This window comes from Brachionichthys hirsutus, chromosome 11, assembly GCF_040956055.1.
Source record: "Brachionichthys hirsutus isolate HB-005 chromosome 11, CSIRO-AGI_Bhir_v1, whole genome shotgun sequence".
Taxonomy (NCBI): Eukaryota; Metazoa; Chordata; class Actinopteri; order Lophiiformes; family Brachionichthyidae; genus Brachionichthys; species Brachionichthys hirsutus.
In genome coordinates, this window is record NC_090907.1 from 9562480 (window position 1) to 9581547 (window position 19068).

The 19068-nt window shown below is 38.7% G+C and overlaps 1 protein-coding gene across 1 annotated transcript in view; it reads left to right on the top strand.

The window, feature by feature from the left end:
- Positions 1-19068, top strand: part of tenm4 (teneurin transmembrane protein 4) — a 96102-nt gene that overhangs the window by 18782 nt on the left and 58252 nt on the right. Inside the window, exons 4-9 of the mRNA XM_068745576.1 lie at positions 5722-5971; positions 8276-8374; positions 9301-9536; positions 16057-16221; positions 17923-18137; positions 18732-18942. Coding sequence (XP_068601677.1) covers positions 5722-5971; positions 8276-8374; positions 9301-9536; positions 16057-16221; positions 17923-18137; positions 18732-18942 — 1176 coding nt within the window. The remainder of the gene's footprint in view (positions 1-5721; positions 5972-8275; positions 8375-9300; positions 9537-16056; positions 16222-17922; positions 18138-18731; positions 18943-19068) is intronic.

The window sequence follows — 19068 nt, forward strand, 5'->3', positions numbered from 1 at the left end:
ATGTGGCAGGCTGAACACTGAAAATGTCTCTATGGCGACTTATGAAGTTTTGTGTGGGAGAGAACCTAGTTTGGATGGTCTGGATGAAATTGACTCTTGTGGTTTCATTATTGAGCTCTTGGGGGGGCTTTATGCCATCATGGATAATATGATGAAAGTTGGTTAAATGTTCTATATTTTATTCCTCTTCCAATAAAAAATATAATATGTCGTCATTTAGACTCAGCAATTCATGTTGTGTATTTCTCATAAGTCCTAAACGTGTATGCTGAATATGCTATTCTATGATACACATAGAGCATATGATACCTTTCAGTCGCAGCAGCTATGTGCTTATCCCACAGGTATCAGACACAACACATATTATAAAATGGCTAAGTTATCGCTCAATCTTCCAAGTTAACTGTTGAAAGCATTGAATAAGGTCAAAATGTTTGTCACAAATTCCAAACTGCCTGATCAGAAAGCATAGAAGAATTCCTCATATGTATAACTCAGTTACAAAAGCCAGTTCTCTTGATAACAGAAAACCACTTTCAGTATTTTTTTTACCTTTACCTGGTGGGATTGCTCCATGCCTTCACGCACCTTTTTCACTTTGCGTCCAATAATTTTATAACTTTGCAGATTTTATTTACTGAAATCTTGCATAATTTAATTTAAAATATATTTTCAATGAGTAACACAATTGTCTTAACTATTCTTTCCAGCAGCTGCTTTACTTTAATGATTTATATATTAATATCATACATATTAAATACAATTGATAAATTAATATATAGCTCTAATTTGTTTTGTTATTCCAGGGTAATTTAACTATCGCGGGGAATGAAAAAAACTATGTGTAATGACACCACTTCTTTCAGCTACATCATCTTAGACTAAGTCAAATACTTTGTGTCGAGACTGACATATGCTGCTGAGATATCGTCACACCTACACAGAAAATATGCATAATGTAAGCAATTCAAATTTAAGGCAAATTAATTCCTGTTTTTTCTTCTTTAGTTCTACAGAGGTTGAAAGTCTGATTAAAAAAACATACTTCATGTTGCCTAATGTAATCTGGAATTAAGTATGCATCTCAGGTTTTTAGGAGAATTAACATTAGCAAAATGGTCATTTAAAAACCACCTTGGTAAAATAAAAAAATTGGAATATCAAATCAGGTACATTCTAATTTTGAATTGACTTGTTGGTGTCGGAAAGTTGAATTTATTTTACTCTTTAAACACACACAGGAAATGATATGTGCTTAAAATAATTGGCTCCAGTGTGTCTGTTGCACTGGAAAACAGGTGGCTTTTTATCACTTCAGATTACATTTGCTCGAGGGCATCTTTGAGCCCACATGCAGGACTTAAAATGTTGCCCTGGATTTTAAACAAGTTAATGCTCTCAGCATATCATTATTCGCATTAGTAGCCTTCAAGGCTGCAATGTTTATTCTTTTTTTCCAGGATCCTGTTTTCCTTTAGAGGAACATTGAGCCAGGGTTTCTGTGCGGCTGACGAGGCTCCTCGCAGAAGCCTGCAGTCATTTTGTGAAGCATGTGTTTCGCTGTGGAACCTCGGCTTTCTCCGAGGGTCTTCTTCCTGGGGAGACTGCCAGTGGGAGTCCACTGCCATGCTGAGCTGCGAGTTCTGACACACTGCAGCCTTCCTAGTATTAGCATCTTTTAATGCAAAGCAGCATGTGGTCAGCCAGGGTTGGCTTTAATGCAGCTGGGTTCCCTGGGGAAACGGACAGCACACAACCGCCACTGCAGCTGACCAAGCAGGAATCCCGAGCTGGTAAGAAGGCTTTTGTTCGTTAATTCCAAGTCTTCATGTGAACTGCTCTATAATCATCCCTCTATTACCGCAAAGATGGCAGACATGTAGTTGTTCCATTTAATCCCTCGACACCACGAGGAATAAACCTCTATCTCGTCCCGTGTTTGTCTGAAGAACTGAAAATTCAGTTTTGAGTTAACATATCAAAAGAAATCGTTTTCTTGTGACGTCGAGTCATCAATGATCTGAAGCCAGCAGACAATTTGTCCAGTTCTATTCAACATGCTGTTTGACAGTGCAGACACTGTGGGCAATGTATTTTTTATACCTATGTATCTTCTTTTCATTGACATAAATTGAGATGCATTGCTTTCATTCAGTGATAATTGTGGACCATCTGTGCTGTCTAACAAAATGCTCGACCTGTTGATTGATATGCAGCAGGGTGACATACAGAACAGAACTACGGCGGTTCAAAGAATGACGGAAATGTATTTATTTATTTGGCAGGGACAATGCATTCAGATATATGTACAAATTTTGCAGCTTATGCGATGCAGACAGAGTTTATAGCAAATGTTGCAAACTAGTTCTTATGTTTAAGTTTACTCCTTTAATGCTTGAGTTACAGTTTTGTTTTTTATTGAAACATGTTTTTATATTTACATACCTCATTTGATGTATATTTAAAAGCTGGAGGGAGGATGTTGTGTACTGAAACAATAACAGCATTGCCCTCCTCTGGTTAGTAATAATAAGCTTATGTTTGGGTTCCAGCAGATCTTTTGCCCCCCTTACTCCCACCGAGAGACCCAGTGGAGAACTGAGCGTTATATCCACCATGTGTTGTTTGTGGTACCGGTTACCTCTGAAATGAGTCCAGGAAAGACAGCGAGTATTCCCAAATGGCTCTTCCCTTCAGACTTTTCTAATGGTATAGGAAACAGCGATGGCAGCAGAGAGAGCCAGCTTTAGGGAGCCAGGCGATTGAAGCTTCACTGGCTTCATGATCAATTCTATTTGTATTTTTATAGACAAATGCTACTCAACAGGAAATTGTGCTGCTGTGATTGGCCGTAGGGGCTGTGGCAGTAAGCAAGCATTCATGATTTATTGAAGTGCTGGATAGCTTTGGATTAATTCTGTATTGAATGGCTCACACCTCACTGCACTGATCAGGTGTCTATAGGGCAAGTCATATCTCTTTATTTTGTCAGGTGTTGTGATTAATTTGTGGATTTTATTTACTGTCCTTTTTCAGAAACAGAGTCTCCCTGGACAAAACACAGAGTGGTAAATTAAGCCAAAGCTCAATGTTCTTCCACATGTAACTGGAACAGATGCCAGTGTGTGGTATGTCGGTATTAGATATTCAATGGAGTATCCTGTAGCAACATGTCGCAACTTACTAAATGTTTATGAATTGAAAGCTAAATTAACTAATTGGCAGTAACCTTTGTCTCAAATGTGTTCAAAAAACAGTTTCCAATTCAAATAGGTGCTACTCACTATCTGGTAGCTACCTGTCTATTGACATACGCAACTGCTGTAATAGTCTAATGACTAACTGAGTTTTGCAGGAATAACACTTATTTGTATCGTTAATCATCACACATTTGTAGTTAAACTAATGTTTAGAAAACAGGAATCTACCTTAAAGCTACAATTTTATAAAAGCTTTATAGAATGCATATTTTTTTATTGTATTTTCTTCATTAAATTAAATGTTGTATTAATTATAAACGTTCAAATTTTCATACTCAAAAATATTACTTTTTTCCCTCTAATTTGTTACCTAGTTTTAAATATTAACACAAGTTACACATTTTTGTCCCTGTAATTATAGCGTAATTCTATCTTTACTATCAGACATTGCTGTTGTCTCGAGGGAGGATGGTGAGATCTGAGCTAATGAAGTGGATTTGCCTTAATTACTTCTCTGAATAGTGTTGAGTGGCCTTCACCAATCTGCTAGAAAGAAAAATGAAAAACCCACATTCCCAGACAGAACGGGTGTCTTTCAGTCTCTGTTTTGAATGCCCTTCGAACATTTGGCTCTTGTAGTAAAGTCCTACTTCTTTGTCTCTCTGATAACAAATGATTCTCCTTCTCTTTTCAATTTGTTGTGCAAAGCAGGTCTATAGAAAAAACATTTGTTTTTCTCTAGTAGTGAATAATTGTTGCTGAATCACCACATCTGTGGGGGTCGTGGTTCTCTGTCTTTTTAAATGTCTTGTTCCTCATCTTACGGTTCAGTAAAAAAAAAGAACAGTCAGTATCCACCTGATTGATGAAAGGCTGTGGACAAGTACTATATATATATAAGTGATGCTTTTGCTGTTTTGTTTTTGTAGCATATGCTCTATTATACATTTCATGCAAATACATAGACATAGATGGTTCAGCAACATTGTTTTGTTGTCTAGAAGACCACAATACTGTTCAGGCACCAAATTAAAGAGATTTGCACATCAGTTTTCTCAGAAACAACATTATGATAAAATATAATTAATTGTTTTTACACTCATCAGGTCCAAATCACCCCAAATAGACAAAATAAATAAAAAATGCATGCCATGCAAGTGTTTGGGTCTAAGGCGAATACTGAGGAGTACTGATGGACCCACACAGGGGCCTGGGACATCCATTAATAATAGCTGAAATGGTCAACGGTGATAAAATTAACAGAACTCTATTCATATTTGTGCTAAATCTTGGGGCAGTAGTATGACTCATAAAATATATTCAAGTTTGTGTCACGTGTTAGAAAAAGAAATCACTTAAAGCTTCACATTTGCTTGATTATCTTAGGAAGTATTTGTTTACTGAGCACCAAATCCATTCCAGAGCAGGAACGCATTTGTCCTTGTGATACATTTTACTGCGTATATCTGTTTTGTCCCTGCATTGAATTTACATAGTCTTATTAATGACTTTGGGGATCAGGTGCATTACTAATCAGCAGGGCCGTCATCAAACAAGGGGTGGTTTTACCTCACACCAGTGTATCGTTCATTGGGACCGTGGTGCAGTTCTGTTTGTGGCTCAAATAAATATGAGGACACCAATGTGCAAAAGTGTGCTCAGTATGGATTGATGTGTCTGCACATGCACGATGGAGCACTTTCTCACAAATGAAGAAGAATGATTTTTTTTATTGGTTCATCTTATAGAATATGCGCCAATTGTTGCAGTGATCTGATTTAATTATGAAGTCTTAAGGTCAAAATGAGTGTTGTCTTCTGCATGTCCCCGAGTGAAACATACAGAATTGTTAAATTTGTGACTACCTTAGTATTGAATTCATTAAAGAGCTGACTCGTCGAAAGAAGTTCTCTGTGTGTCTATGTCCGGCTCGATTTGTCACAAGTTGGCAATTTTGCATTGTGCATATCTGTGAATAATGAAGTCTCACTGCTACAACACTCTTTTTCTCTGTGTAAAGCTAGGAGTATATTGATTGATGAATGTCTGAGCACATGTGGAAATTAATTAAATGAATTAATCTTTTTTTTTAAAGGTTGATTCCTAAATCAATCAATCCTTTTGGTCTGTTGTTGTGTGTGTTATGGTGATGTCATCAGTGCCACCAGCATGCTTGGTGCTTTTGTATCATACAGTATAAAATAATCCCATAAGAGGACGATTCACAGAATACTCAAAATTAAATGTGCTGCTATTTTTAGCTTATGAACCAGTAAGGCATCAGATCTCAGAGATATTTAAATGTAAATGTAAATTCTGAAAATGTACATTGTAGATACCAGTAATAGTATTTATTTAATGCTCTGATTGACTTGCAGTTTTGTTTTTTTTTTACATGTAAACAGTTCGGGATGTGTACATTTGTACATAAGAGTATTTGCGAAACCTGGCCGAAATGGCAGCTATTTTTCAGAAGTGCTTGTTTCTCATGTGTTTTATTTCTCACTTCTTTTGCTTTTAGATGGAGCCTTTCAAAACCACTCGCGGCTGAAGACGCCTCCACTGCCTCTCTCCCACTCCCACTCACCAAACCATCAGCACCATACGGCCTCCATTAACTCCTTGAATAGAGGCAACTATACACCACGTAGTAACCCAAGTCCTGCACCCACAGACAGCTCCGTCCCCCCAGAGGGCCCAGCCAGTGGCCAAGACTCTGGGAGCGTGCAGGACAACTGGCTGCTCAACAGCAACATCCCCCTGGAAACAAGGTACTGTGCAAATAGCCTCTCTGACAATGAGGATGCTGCATCTATGATAAAGATTTTGAGCTTGTGCCACTGAAAACAACTTTTCTGCTCCATATTAAATCATTACAAGGTTAAGAGCAAAGGCATACATTTGAGATTATATAGGCCAGAGCCCACATAGGCTGACATTTGTGATTGTATGATTTTGTGGAAAAAGGGAAAAGCACTGTTTTTGTTTCCTCATCTAATGTTAGAATTCCTAACAGGGGAATCTATTGAATTTAGACAAAAGAGTAATCACTTAGGAAGCTACAAATTTACATCCAGTTTCTCGTAAGAAGCCTTCATCACTCCTCCACTTCAGTCCCGAGTCTTATTTATTTCATTAATTTGTAATCAGTTCTGGAGTACATTTTGCGATAGGAGACCCTTGTATGAATATGTCTGTCAAGTGTTGTTTTTTTTTTCTTCAGCAAAGGGAATACCTGATGCTGTTTTTTGGCTTGGTCTTACTGTAAGGCTGACAAATCAAGAGAGGTGCAAATGATCTAAAAGGTTGTAATACTCACATCACTCTGCCAGCAGTGAAACAAACTCACTCACAAAGCCCCACATCTCGTGTGACCCGGCCACAATTAAAAATAAATACAGGGGATCGTCGACTTACGACCAAGTGGACTTATGATCAATTCGTTCTGAGGGTTTCGTCGTAAACCGGGCCATGTAAATTACCACAAGTATATTATGCTGCGTCACGTCTGTAAATGAGGAGGAGAAAGAGACAATTTCCTCTCGGTAGACATCATTGGTGAGACCGCAGAAACTGTCGTACACTCGATTCGCTCGTTTGCTTTCCAGTGTGTTGTAAAATCACATCTTAAACAGACAAGAAATCAACAGACCAGTGCAGTCGTAAAGTAGAACTGTTGCATAGGTCGTAAGTCGACAACCCCCTGTATCATATGTAAAGCGACCCAATACACATTTTATATCACACGCATGTCTTTAGCGCATATAGGAAAATTGCTGCCATAAATGATGACTGATGACAGGAAAATAGCTGATCACTAAATCGCCATGGCTAAAGGAGCAAACTTTAACTGGAATCGCTGTCAAATTCATTCAGTTATTATGAAATAGTTCAGTCAACAGAAAAATGAGTCTCAGTCTGATCTGGTGTGAGGACAGTTAATGGCTATGGATTACCTGATCAGGTATTCCCTGTGGAGCAGAAAACAGGTCTTGAGAAGCGATGCAACAGGCAAGACTGCTGCTTAAAGGAAATATAACGCTTTTATCACCCAATTCCTTCACAAATTCCAGTAATTAAACAATTTGTTTTATCTTCACAGACAAAAAAAATATTGTAATAATAGTCATAGTTCACCTTTACTTAGTTAATACTATTACAATGGTGGTCTCTTTTCACTGTTATAAAATGTAATGAGCCTGATAAATTCTATACTGGGAGGTCTTATCCTGCTCTGCCACTGGAGAGATGCCAGGAGTCGGTTGGCCCTGTTCAGCCTCACCAGATTATATATCTTGCTCTTCATTAAAAGTTTTATTCTTTAAAGCCTAAACTTGTAAGGCCATGTACAGATCAAGGATCTAAAACACTGCTTTTCTCTTGTATCAATTAATTATATTTATCCTGCCCGATGCATGTGGACAGTCCTTTTTTCACAGTACTAGAGTATTTTCTTATGGAATGGATCGCTTGCCATTAAGAATGAATCATAAGAATGAGACGCATGCACGTGGAAAATGTAGAGCATTAGCTAAAATGGAATTCTTTTTTTTTTTACAAGATGTAAATAGAGACAAAAAAAGAAGCAATTATACTGACAGATGCCATCCATCATTAAAATTATGAAACTTTACTCTCAAGTTCCATTGCAATTAAATTTGAAATAAAGATTATAAAAAACTTCTCTGAAATATGTTTTACAAACCTTAAGACTTAAGGTTTTTTTTATTTGTAAGTGATGCATTGTTTTCTTCCAACCACAACCTTAAAGGAGCCAAAATACTCTAATGTTTATCAGAGAGGAACAAGACGCTTGCAGAGAAGGGCAGGGCTCGTACAAAACAAGGTATGCCAGTGTCCAAATGAGGGAAGTAAAAGAGGTTGATGTTATTTGTCTCACACTTTTGTAGACGTAGTTCCATAAGGGCCTTGGTTTCTTTGTCCCACACCATCAGTCTTCATTTGTCAGTTGTTGTTGACGTTGTTTGGTTGATCACATAGTGGGTTGGCATTTCTGTGTTCCTTGCACGGACATCTCACACAAGCTTCACATCCATTTTTCCACCTGTGTGTAGAAACATAGCAAAGCAGGCATTCCTAGAGACTTTACAGGACAACTTCATTGAGATGGACATTCTGGCATCAGCAGGCCACGATGCCTCATACAATGACGGGTATGTTGCATGTTTGCTATCTGGCTCATACTACTGTCACAATCTGCTTTGCCACAGAAACAAGAGTGATGGCTGCGCTGTTTTCTCATTGAACATATTCTGTTTTGAAATGCTGTCAATCATCAATGTGTGTTTCCTGCACTGCTTCAACATTGTCTGTCTCTTTCTTGTCGAATGCAACTAACAATTTTCAAGTAGCGTTTTTGGATTGTATTGCTTTTCACTTATGTTAAATGTGACTTTATGCTTTATGAAATACAGTAGCATGTGCTATATCCTATTTCTACAGTAGGATATGCCAGAGATTGGTCCTGATGTTTATAAATAAATGATGTCCTCAGTGACTTCCCACATCATACATTGTACTGTGACATTCAATCACATCCATGTCACTGTCACTTAGGAGCTTCTTGTAACCTTGTCGCTAAAAACAGCCTCGACAACCGAGCTGCTGCCGCTGACTCTGATGGGCTCGTCATAAGGCTCTTGGACATGCAGCACTACATGTGTTTTCAGAGATAGCCAGCCATGTTTGTTCATGGACAAATAAATCAGCTCTAGCCTATGCTACAGCCTTATATACCATATCTTTTTTAGCGAACAGCCTTGACAGTTACTAGGAATTGCTCTTCTCCATGCTGGTGGGAATACATAAATGAGCCAGCTGTGGTCACTTGTGTACATTAGATTTGATATTGATTCACATTTTCATCTGAGCACAACCCAATATGCTTTAGTAGCCTATAGTCACAAATCTAGTAGACAACTGACTACGGTAATGGTATTGAATGTGCTTTGAAAGAGGATTATTTATCAGTGGAAGGAAGTGCACTTGGATAGGCAATAACCCTCTGCACTAATATGATAGATGTCCCTGACAAATTTGTATTTCTGTTGAGGCCAATAGGAAAATGTGTTTTTCCCAGGCACTTCCTGTTCAAACCAGGTGGAACATCACCAATGTATTGTACAACATCACCAGGATACCCTCTGACTTCCAGCACAGTGTACTCGCCTCCTCCACGCCCTCTTCCCCGGAACACCTTCTCCCGACCTGCCTTCAGCCTGAAGAAACCATACAAGCACTGCAACTGGAAATGTGCTGCTCTCAGTGCCATCCTTATCTCAGTAACACTCCTGCTCCTGTTGGCCTACTTCATTGGTGAGTAACCTCTGAGACGGCTACACACCAGGGTACCCCATTTATCAATCCACGTGTCAACACAAACTTCAGAGGAGTCCATGCCCTGTTGAGTCACTTCTATATCCTGAGTTAACAGTGTTGAATCTACATTCTGTGCCTTGCATGAGTATAATTATATGACGCATAGATTGACTCCTGGCCCATGCCCATTGCTCAAAATAACACTGACATTCATAGACGGGATTGAATATGGAAAGCCTACATGGACAGGCCCTCCATGTCTTGCTTTTGTAAAGAAGCCAGATCAAGAATAGATTAAAAGGACACAAGTGTTGTGTTCACATTTTGAACACAGCAGGTGGATGGGTGGGGAGTAAGGGTTATGCTCATAAACGGACCGGAAAGTAGCAAATAAATATCTGTTGAGTAGCACACAAGAAATAAATGCCCATTAAAGAGAAAAACACAAACTCGTACACAGTGAGAGACACATGCTCCAAACACGGGAGAGGAGAGGATAATAAGAGAGAATCTAACAATCAGGGTGTGGCATACAATCAAGACAGTAAGTTCACTTTCACACCAGAACTGTTTGGTCCGCTTTAAATGGACCAGAGTTCGTTTCCTCGGATAGTCTGCTTCTTTTGGGCAGGTGCTGCTCAGAAAATTTGCTGCGCTTTAAAAATCACAGTGTGAAAGCAAAACCGAAGCAAGTGATAAATGCAACAATGTTGCGACTTTCAAGCTCCCCGATTGAACCGTCCACTTGGTCAGGTGTGAAAACGACCTAAGATACCTGCAACAGAAACCGGAGAGGCTAGTATTTTCAGAGAATAAATGAAACTAAGTAAAGCATAGCCTCGGAGCAGTTTTTGGACATGTGGGCCATTTGAAGTCTATTGACAGAGTTTTTGTTGCGTATGGTTGGTTAAACCACATGATCATTGAAATAATGCTGTGATGGGTAATGCTGTATGTATTTATAAGGTATGGATTTAGATATTTTTCAAAATTATTGTTATGTTGATTGGCAGGCAGTTCCAAGGATATAATCTTAAATATTATCATTATTGTCTTAATATTAAAGAATTGCTGTAAGTGCAATTCTGTTTTGCACAGAAAAAGTAATGGTGAGAACACGGCAGTGTATAAGCATTAAGTCCACGAATGAGCTGCCAGATATTGTCTGTGGTCTTCATCAGTGAGCTAAATGAGGACATTTCTTATGGATATGCATTATACTGTAATCATCACAGAAGCTATCATTCCTTCTTTTAATTATCTATAATTATCCAAACCTAAATCTAAGAATTATCTATCCAGCAATTTGAAATCAATAACAGGGTTCATAGGGTGTATGTCTTTCGTTTACTGCATTCAACTTGGCCAAAAGTCACACAGCCCCATCATCCTGATAGTGCTTAATCAGACTGTGTAATTATGCCCTGCAAAACTTCTACCATCTCACGATGCAACACAGTAAACATGTCAGAGACGTCGCCCTAAGGTCGATCGGAATTTCCAATCAAGAACCAGGACCATGTTTAATTAATGGCTGATGAGAAAATACATTTAATTTCAAGTGCCATTAATTATTGAGGTCTGTAATTGGAAACTTAGGGTGAGATGTTTAATGAACCCAATTACCTCTCATGACAGATGTCTTGACTTGAAGCATTTTTTTATATATATATATATTTATTATTATATATTTGTAACAGTTTTGTGAATTGTCTTACCGTATTTTTCGGACCGTAAATCATACCTGATTATAACGTGCAACATCGCACAACATCAATGAACGGGTCTATTTTCATACATAACGGGCACCGGGTTATAAGATGCATTAAGCAAAACAGAACAGTCCGATAAGTCAAACTTTATTATTTTTACTCGCCCGGCGTTGCCTCCCTGTCTTAGTGAATGTGTGTTCGCCTTCTGCCATCCAACGCTCCCACGCAGCTCGCAATTTAACTTTGGAGTTGGAGTTCTTTGGCTAAACCACCTGGGGTGATGGCAAGCTCCGAATTGGTTTGCTTCACTTGGGTTTTGACAGTATGGGTGAGATGGATGCGCATGGAGTTTCAGATCGCAGTCGCAGAAGATTACTTGGTGCAAGTCATCTTCTTGCTTCCTCCACTTCCGTACAGTTGATTCATTAATGTTGGATTCTTTCACTGCTGCTCTATTCCCTATTTCTATTCTACTGTGTGAGTGACAGCCTTGACTTTGAAATCCGCTTCGTGAGCATGTCTCTTAACAAATGCCATTTTGTGGTCCTTATACAAACACACCATAATATTATGTTGAAGCGCAGGACAGGTACTCATCACTCCACGAGGCTCCTGAATACGGTAGCCATAACGCTCCGACAATCCATCAAGCGGTTCGGCTCCGAAATTACCAAAGTCGTACTTAAACATTTTGACCAATTTTTGAGCGCCGTGTACCAGATAAAATCGGTTCGAGGTCAGTAAGCAAAACCATAATTAATACATAACGCGCACCGGATTATAAGACGCACGGTCGATTTTTGAGAACATTAAAGGATTTTAAATGCAGTTTATGGTCCGAAAAATACGGTATTTTTAATCCTTAGGAAATGCTGCTTTTACCATTAAGTCAGTCTTATATATATAAAAAGTTAGGCAAGTTCAAAATTCTAATCTTAATCTAAACAACAGTATTTCTTTTTCTATCAATAAAGCTCTCATTTTCAACAGTATTCTCATGCAATAATGCACAACTACATGCCCAGTTTTGCCAACATTTGCAAACATTTCTGTCACAGGCTGTTTTTCTATCTGACATGTCAGCATGCTATTTCATGTATGTATGGATCTAAATGAATTTAAATGATTCTTGTTTAGTTTTTGGAAACTATCAATTCAAACAATGAACATGCACTTGTCAATGTTCTGGACATGTTAATGCAGCAAGGTTAGATATTGCTGGCTGCCATGTTCACTTCAATTATGTTTATTCTTGGAACAGATTAAAATGATAAATGGTAAAAGGACTGCACTTATATAGCACTTTCTACATCTTTGTGGTGCCCAAAGTGCTTTACAAAGCCTCACAGTCACCCATTCACATACACACATTCATACACCAGTATTAATATTTTTTCTGTGAAAAGCTTGTGTCGAGAAAAAAAAAACCCACGTAGAATAATTTGCCTTTTTTTAAATACTCACAGCATTTGATGATTTTGAACAGTGAGACAAGAAATGGGGATGTTATACTCATCATAGCATCCATTGAAGTGTGCACCAGTTGGAAAGTACAGATCAGATTACAGAAGAATAAGAAGGCTGGCAGATGACCCACAGTAATATGCACTGACTTTCTTATATTGGCGGAAAAGTCTACACTGCAGTAGAGTACTACTGTACCCCCCCGTTACCTAATTGGCACATGGTGTGACCCAACTTCCTGCCAAGAGGTAAGCGAAAGTAGGGCACATCAGGTGCTCAGACAAAACTGGATGATGCTATGAAATTCAGCACTTTTGACAGGTCAGTGGCGTGGTAGGAACACGTTCACAACGTGTCTCTGCCTGTAGCCATCTCATTAAAAGTGCCTTGTTATTTGTACAGACTGCCAGTCTTCATTGTGTGGCAAATTGCAACAGCTTTTCTGAGTATCATTGTGAAATGTTGCCAAAGTTTGAAAAGTGAGCAAAACAAAATCAGGAGGCTTTTCGGTGATTCAATGCCAACACTATGCATATTGTCGATTCAGTCCCAGGAAGGTGTTCAACTATATCTTTATGAACATGAACATTTCCCTCCATTATAGACCTCAGACGTGTGAAATACTGTCTTCCAACTGCATATTTCCATTAGTCTGCATAATGTGTGAATTTCAGCAGTGCAGTGTTAGCCGAATAAGAATGGTGCTACAGTGCACTTGTAGGAAATGACAGCCACAAGGTTTCACCGTGAATAACACATCACTTTAAAAACAGCGACAGCCTTTTTTCATTTGACTGAAAACGAAGGATTTTATGCTCTGTTTTATGTGAAATTGTTTTGCTGACACTTGCATTTCAGTGTTATCTTTGTTCTCCGTCCTAACTGTCAATTTCTTGGCCGCCATTTCTAAAAACATTAACAGTCTTGGAAGCTTTTGCGTTTTCTGCTATGGCCAAGATTGTGACTTAGGCTGAGAAGTGTTTATCATTTCACACTCAACTCTTGGACAGTTTTGTTTATCTGGGGATTCATAGTGTTCTTCATTAACATACTTAGTAGCGTGAATGTAGTTATATACTCAAGTCGGCCAGGTTGAGTGTAGGGAAGTATGGAATTTCGAACAAAGCATGAGAGTCTTGGAATGACACCTTGTCCTTGTATGTGTATGTATCACCCTGTATGTTGAGGTAGAATCTAAAAGCAGCTTCTTACTGGATCTTACAAAATGGCAAATAAAGAAATCTGGCTCCTAACGGTTTGTCCTCTGCTGACAAAGTGATCTTCCTAGTTCGGACAGACACCAAACAGATGATGGCCTTGAGGGTGAACATTCATCATTTTAGGCGGTGTTTTCCCAAACGTGAAATTATTTAACATTCCTCAATATGTTTCACAAATCCGGTTTTTAAAAAAGAAAAAAAAAGGCCAATTAAATTTGCACTGCATCCTTATGGATACGTCTAAATGGAGGAATCAGGCAGGGAAGGGTTCTCTAATACATCTGTTCTTGATAGAGTATCTTCTGGGAATAACCATTGTTTTCCATTAATCAGAAACGATAGTCTGAACTGCCACCTGTCACATTTATTTGGGGCTTTCAGCCAATTTAAAGTTTATAGCTGAGACAAGTCATAAACCTTCAGTTACTTTCTGGAATCACTTATGATTTTACACCATAGACATTCATGATATACATTGTTTGATAAAATTACTTTAAGTTGCAGTTTGGGTACATGATAATTAATGAAGTTTATTTTTATCCTGATGATTCTGTAATTTTTGATAGACATCCTTTTGTTCTAAAGTTATTAGCCAAAATAAGGAACAGGGCTCTCACAATATTAAAGAATCATTTTTGGATACAGTTCTTGATTTAGATCTTTACTAACGTTCGAATCCCGTCTACAGTATGCTGTTCTTTTTTGTGTGTAATATTAATAGAAAACGAAATAAAGAAACAAACATAAAAAGATTAAATGCCAAGCATTACATATAGGAATATTTCCCCCAAAGTTCTTCCTATAGACAATTTATTATCCTCTAGCAAAAAATATGTTCATGTGAAGAAGGTGCCATTAAAGCAGATGCCAGCAGACCCTATAATGTAAGAAATACATTTCCAGAATATTTTTTATTCATAATGTCCATGTCTGGGTTCATTTGGGAGTTTATTAAGGGCCTGACATCAAGCTTGTGTGTATTGTCAATGGAGAACATAGATAAAGACAATAAAGTCATGCTCTCCCAACAGTCTCAAACATGGTAAGCAAATAAAAGTTACATAAAAGTGTCATGCTCTCATTAATTAAAAAGAATGTCCAAAGCAAACCAATGGAAATTTGCTTTTGAAAAAAACATGTATATTGTCAGCTATTGTATGTGTATACATTTTGTTAAGTGGTATTATCGTAAGAGTGATAGATTAGTATGCCCCACCAACATGTTTTTTTTTTCTATTTAATTTATTACAAGCAGATTTTTTCTCTGTTGTCTGAATACTCATTGAAAAGGCTTGTTGGTGACATTAAGTAGTGTACATACTCATAAAAATACAATTATGAAAACATAGTCTCTCAGCTGCAGTTGAAAACCCAGACAGTTATGTTTATAATTAAATTGCATGCTTAATTTCTTCAGGAGCTTGAAGGAAATAAATAAAACCAATAAAATAGCTATATTGAGTTCCCATAGCTTTTTCTGCTGACTGTTGATTTCCAAGGTGGCTTTTTCCTTGCTAAGCTAATCTTGTCCATTCTCTTATTGGTGATCTGTCATGGTCTGCCCCTCCTCCTCTTTTCTGCACTCGGCTGCCATTGTTGCAAAGGACATTTCCTTTGTCGACCTTGTAAAATATCAGCATACCTCATCCACTGTGTTCACATTGAAACAACCCTGGTGTCTTCCTGCTGATGTGCTTTTTTCTTTTGTCCCCCCCCCCCCAGTTTTGTAGGGGAATGGAAAGGTAATTGGGCTTGGAAAAAGAACACAATCACAGGCACTGGGGGGGTAAATCCATGGCTTTGTTGGTGTGGCTAAACAGATGTTGCCCCACAAATTTAGGATAGCATTCATCTTCGTATCTTACTCATCAGCACAAATTCCATGGACCATTAACATCTATTCTTCTTTATTATTTGAAAGTTACTTTCCGTTCTTCTATCTTACAGCTGTCACCCCAGGTTTTAAAGTTCTTTGTTCAGTTTTGGTGTTATTTTGTATGTAATGTATGTTTTTCGCTCTCTTCTTTTATATATATATATTTTTACATAAAATTAACTCCAACCAATTTCAAGCAATCTTATTGACTTAAATTCTTCCATTGTCTGATGTTGACATTCCAGCCATGCACCTTTTTGGATTAAACTGGCACCTACAACCCATGCAGAGACAGATGTACCAGCTATCGGAGGACAATACAAGTGGCCTACCTTTTCCTACCCATTTGAGCTTGCCACCGCTAGGCAACACAGGATTGGAAATTCCCGACCGGAAGGGGAAAGATGACAGTAAGTTGAATTTGCATTCACTATAGATAATTTATTTGGCATTATCGGCATGGAGCTGATGTTTATTCGGGATTATTTCCACTTTTTTGCTGACTGTGAAGCACTGACACGCTCACTTTACAAAAGAAGAACATTGTAAAATAACTTTTTTAAATCTTGAAGTTAATGGATGACATTTTGGAGTTCAAGCAAGTTTGTTATAATTGTGTTGCCCAGTTTCACATTGTGTTTGCACGTCTCCTTGGTATGCAAAGAGATTGGCATTGTAATCCTTAGGAAGTTGTTGTAAGAAAGCGTTATTGTTTTCCTGGAGGCAAAAAAATGGGCCAGCTTAAAGGATGGAGTATCCAGGGGCGGAGGAGGATTAGCCACTCTGTCCTCTTCAGAACGGATGTGATCCTTTCATCTCCCAGTCTGGGCTGCCTTTCCTGGCAGCCAAAGAAAGCATGTGCTCACCCCACAGTACCAACTACTCAACTTGAGGAAAGTTTGTTCCAGACGCGAAGCAATGGGTTCCAATATAACCACGTGATTTGCCACTGGCGGTCTACAATAGGTATAAGATGGGGTTATTACCATATAGATGAGTCCAGGAGTTGTTTTTTTTTATTTGCCAAACAGAAGAACAACAAACACGACTAGGGCTGAGTTCAGACTGTGTGGCAGCAGCTGCTGATAGGAAATCAATAGCCATAGTTTTCAAAATAAGACTCATTTGGCAGTGTTGTCAACAGAAACAATAATGAGCTATCTAATGTTTTTTTTAAGGTGATGCAGATGTGAAATTGCAAGTTGAAATCCAGCATAGTTCACTCTTTGTGGGACTTGCTTTTCCATCTGAGCATCATATTTGAGATTCGCTTGCCGTACGCGCCACTCTCATTATCACTGGTCCCAAATTATTTTTTCATTCAAACAGACTGATGATGACGACAACAATAATGAGCAACATAAATGCAAACATACCCTAACATGTGGAAAATTAGCCCGTGTGTTGTAGCGTTATGTTAAGATGAGATCTGGGAGAGTGTGGCTTGTCTGCCCTGATAAAATCCAATGACACGGATAGACTTTTGAGAAGACAGCCATCTGCTGTGTAACCCAAAGCTGTGTCTGCCAGAAAGTCCTGATGGCACTTTGAATAGATGTCTGCTTTAGTAGACGTCATTTGCTCATCTACATGTGAAAATAGATGTTGCCACTTCCAAAGAACCCAATATAAAATGCATTGCAATGGATGTACTGGCACTGGAGTGGTTTCAAACGTTTGTAATCTCTCTATTGTAATAACCATTTTTAATATATTACTTTGATTGAATTTTCTTTTCTCACAGATTTACCCTCTTTTTCACACTCATTGTTTTAAGTGTATATATTTAGAGCATCTTATCACTATTTACTTCAATAAGCAACATTTATGAATAAATATATTAAATAACTAACAAACATTAAAGATTTGATGTCATTGCTTTGAAAAAATAATAATTGTACCCCAGTATTGAAGTCTCTTGTATTGAAATCAGAATTTGAATTCCTGGCAATGGTCAGTCATGACCTTTTTTCTGTTGGCTGTCAGGGATGTGATTGAATACCCGTGATATGGTCAGACTGCCGTGCTTCAGCAGACTGACTCGCTCTGTCTTACACGTGCTAGATTGATGATGAGATCCCTTTGACCGATGTACTTTGTGTGCAATCCAGGCAAATTGGACAGCTTGTTCCCAGATGAGAGCTACATTGACATGGGGGAGATTGACGTGGGCCGTAAGGTCGGGCAGCAGATTCCTCCTGGTGTCTTCTGGAGGTCCCAGGTCTTCATTGATCATCCTATGTATCTGAAGTTTAACGTGTCCCTGAGCAAAGATGCCTTAGTAGGAATCTATGGGCGGAGAGGCCTACCTCCGTCACACACACAGGTGGGAAATATTGACTATCATTGAATCATATTGCTAATGTGATGTTGTGTGAAATACTGGACAATCACGTTTTCAGTTTCTTTCTCCATTCTTTGTCTTCTTCAACTGAATAACAAAATGTATATTTAAAATTTTATGAGTGTTTCAAGAATACCAACCAAATCATAAATATCTACATTGTATTATAAATAACTATTAGAAAGCATATTTTTATGAATTGATGTTTCAGTTTCATGAATCAAACAATGTGAGGCACAGAATCGATAAAGGAAGACTACTGATCTGAAGCAATGTATGCAGATGTTTGTAAGCATTACTTTGACATTTTTCATCCACTTTTCACCCCTAGAATAGTAAAAAAAAGAAAAGAAAAAGGGTTTTCACATAAGACGTGTGAATTGGGAAATTATTACTGCACTTACAACCACGGTCTGCCAAGACTTACTCGAGCTTCACTGGAATGATGAGTTGCTGACCAAATAACGCTCTGCTATAAAGAGGCCTGAAAGCTCTCAAGTCTCATGTGTCACTCTAATGGTGTGTCTGCGGTCCATCTATCAGTCGCTCTCACCTTTTGTGTGTGTCTGTCTGCAGTTTGACTTTGTGGAACTGTTGGATGGGCGCCGGCTCCTATCCCAGGACATCCCTGGTCTGGCGGGTCCCGTGGGTTTGCAGCGGAGCTTGGTGCCCCTCACCACACACGACACAGGCTTTATCCAGTACATGGACTCGGGCATCTGGCACCTGGCCATTTACAATGATGGGAAAGAAACTGAAACTGTCTCCTTCCTTACAACCGCCATGGGTGAGTGCCTTGGGCATGAACTGCTGCTGAAAGGTGTAACAGCAATACACCCCCCCCCCCCCCCCCACAATACCAACAGGCAGCGCTCCACAACAAGCAGGCCTGACTCGGGGGCTTGGGTCTGCG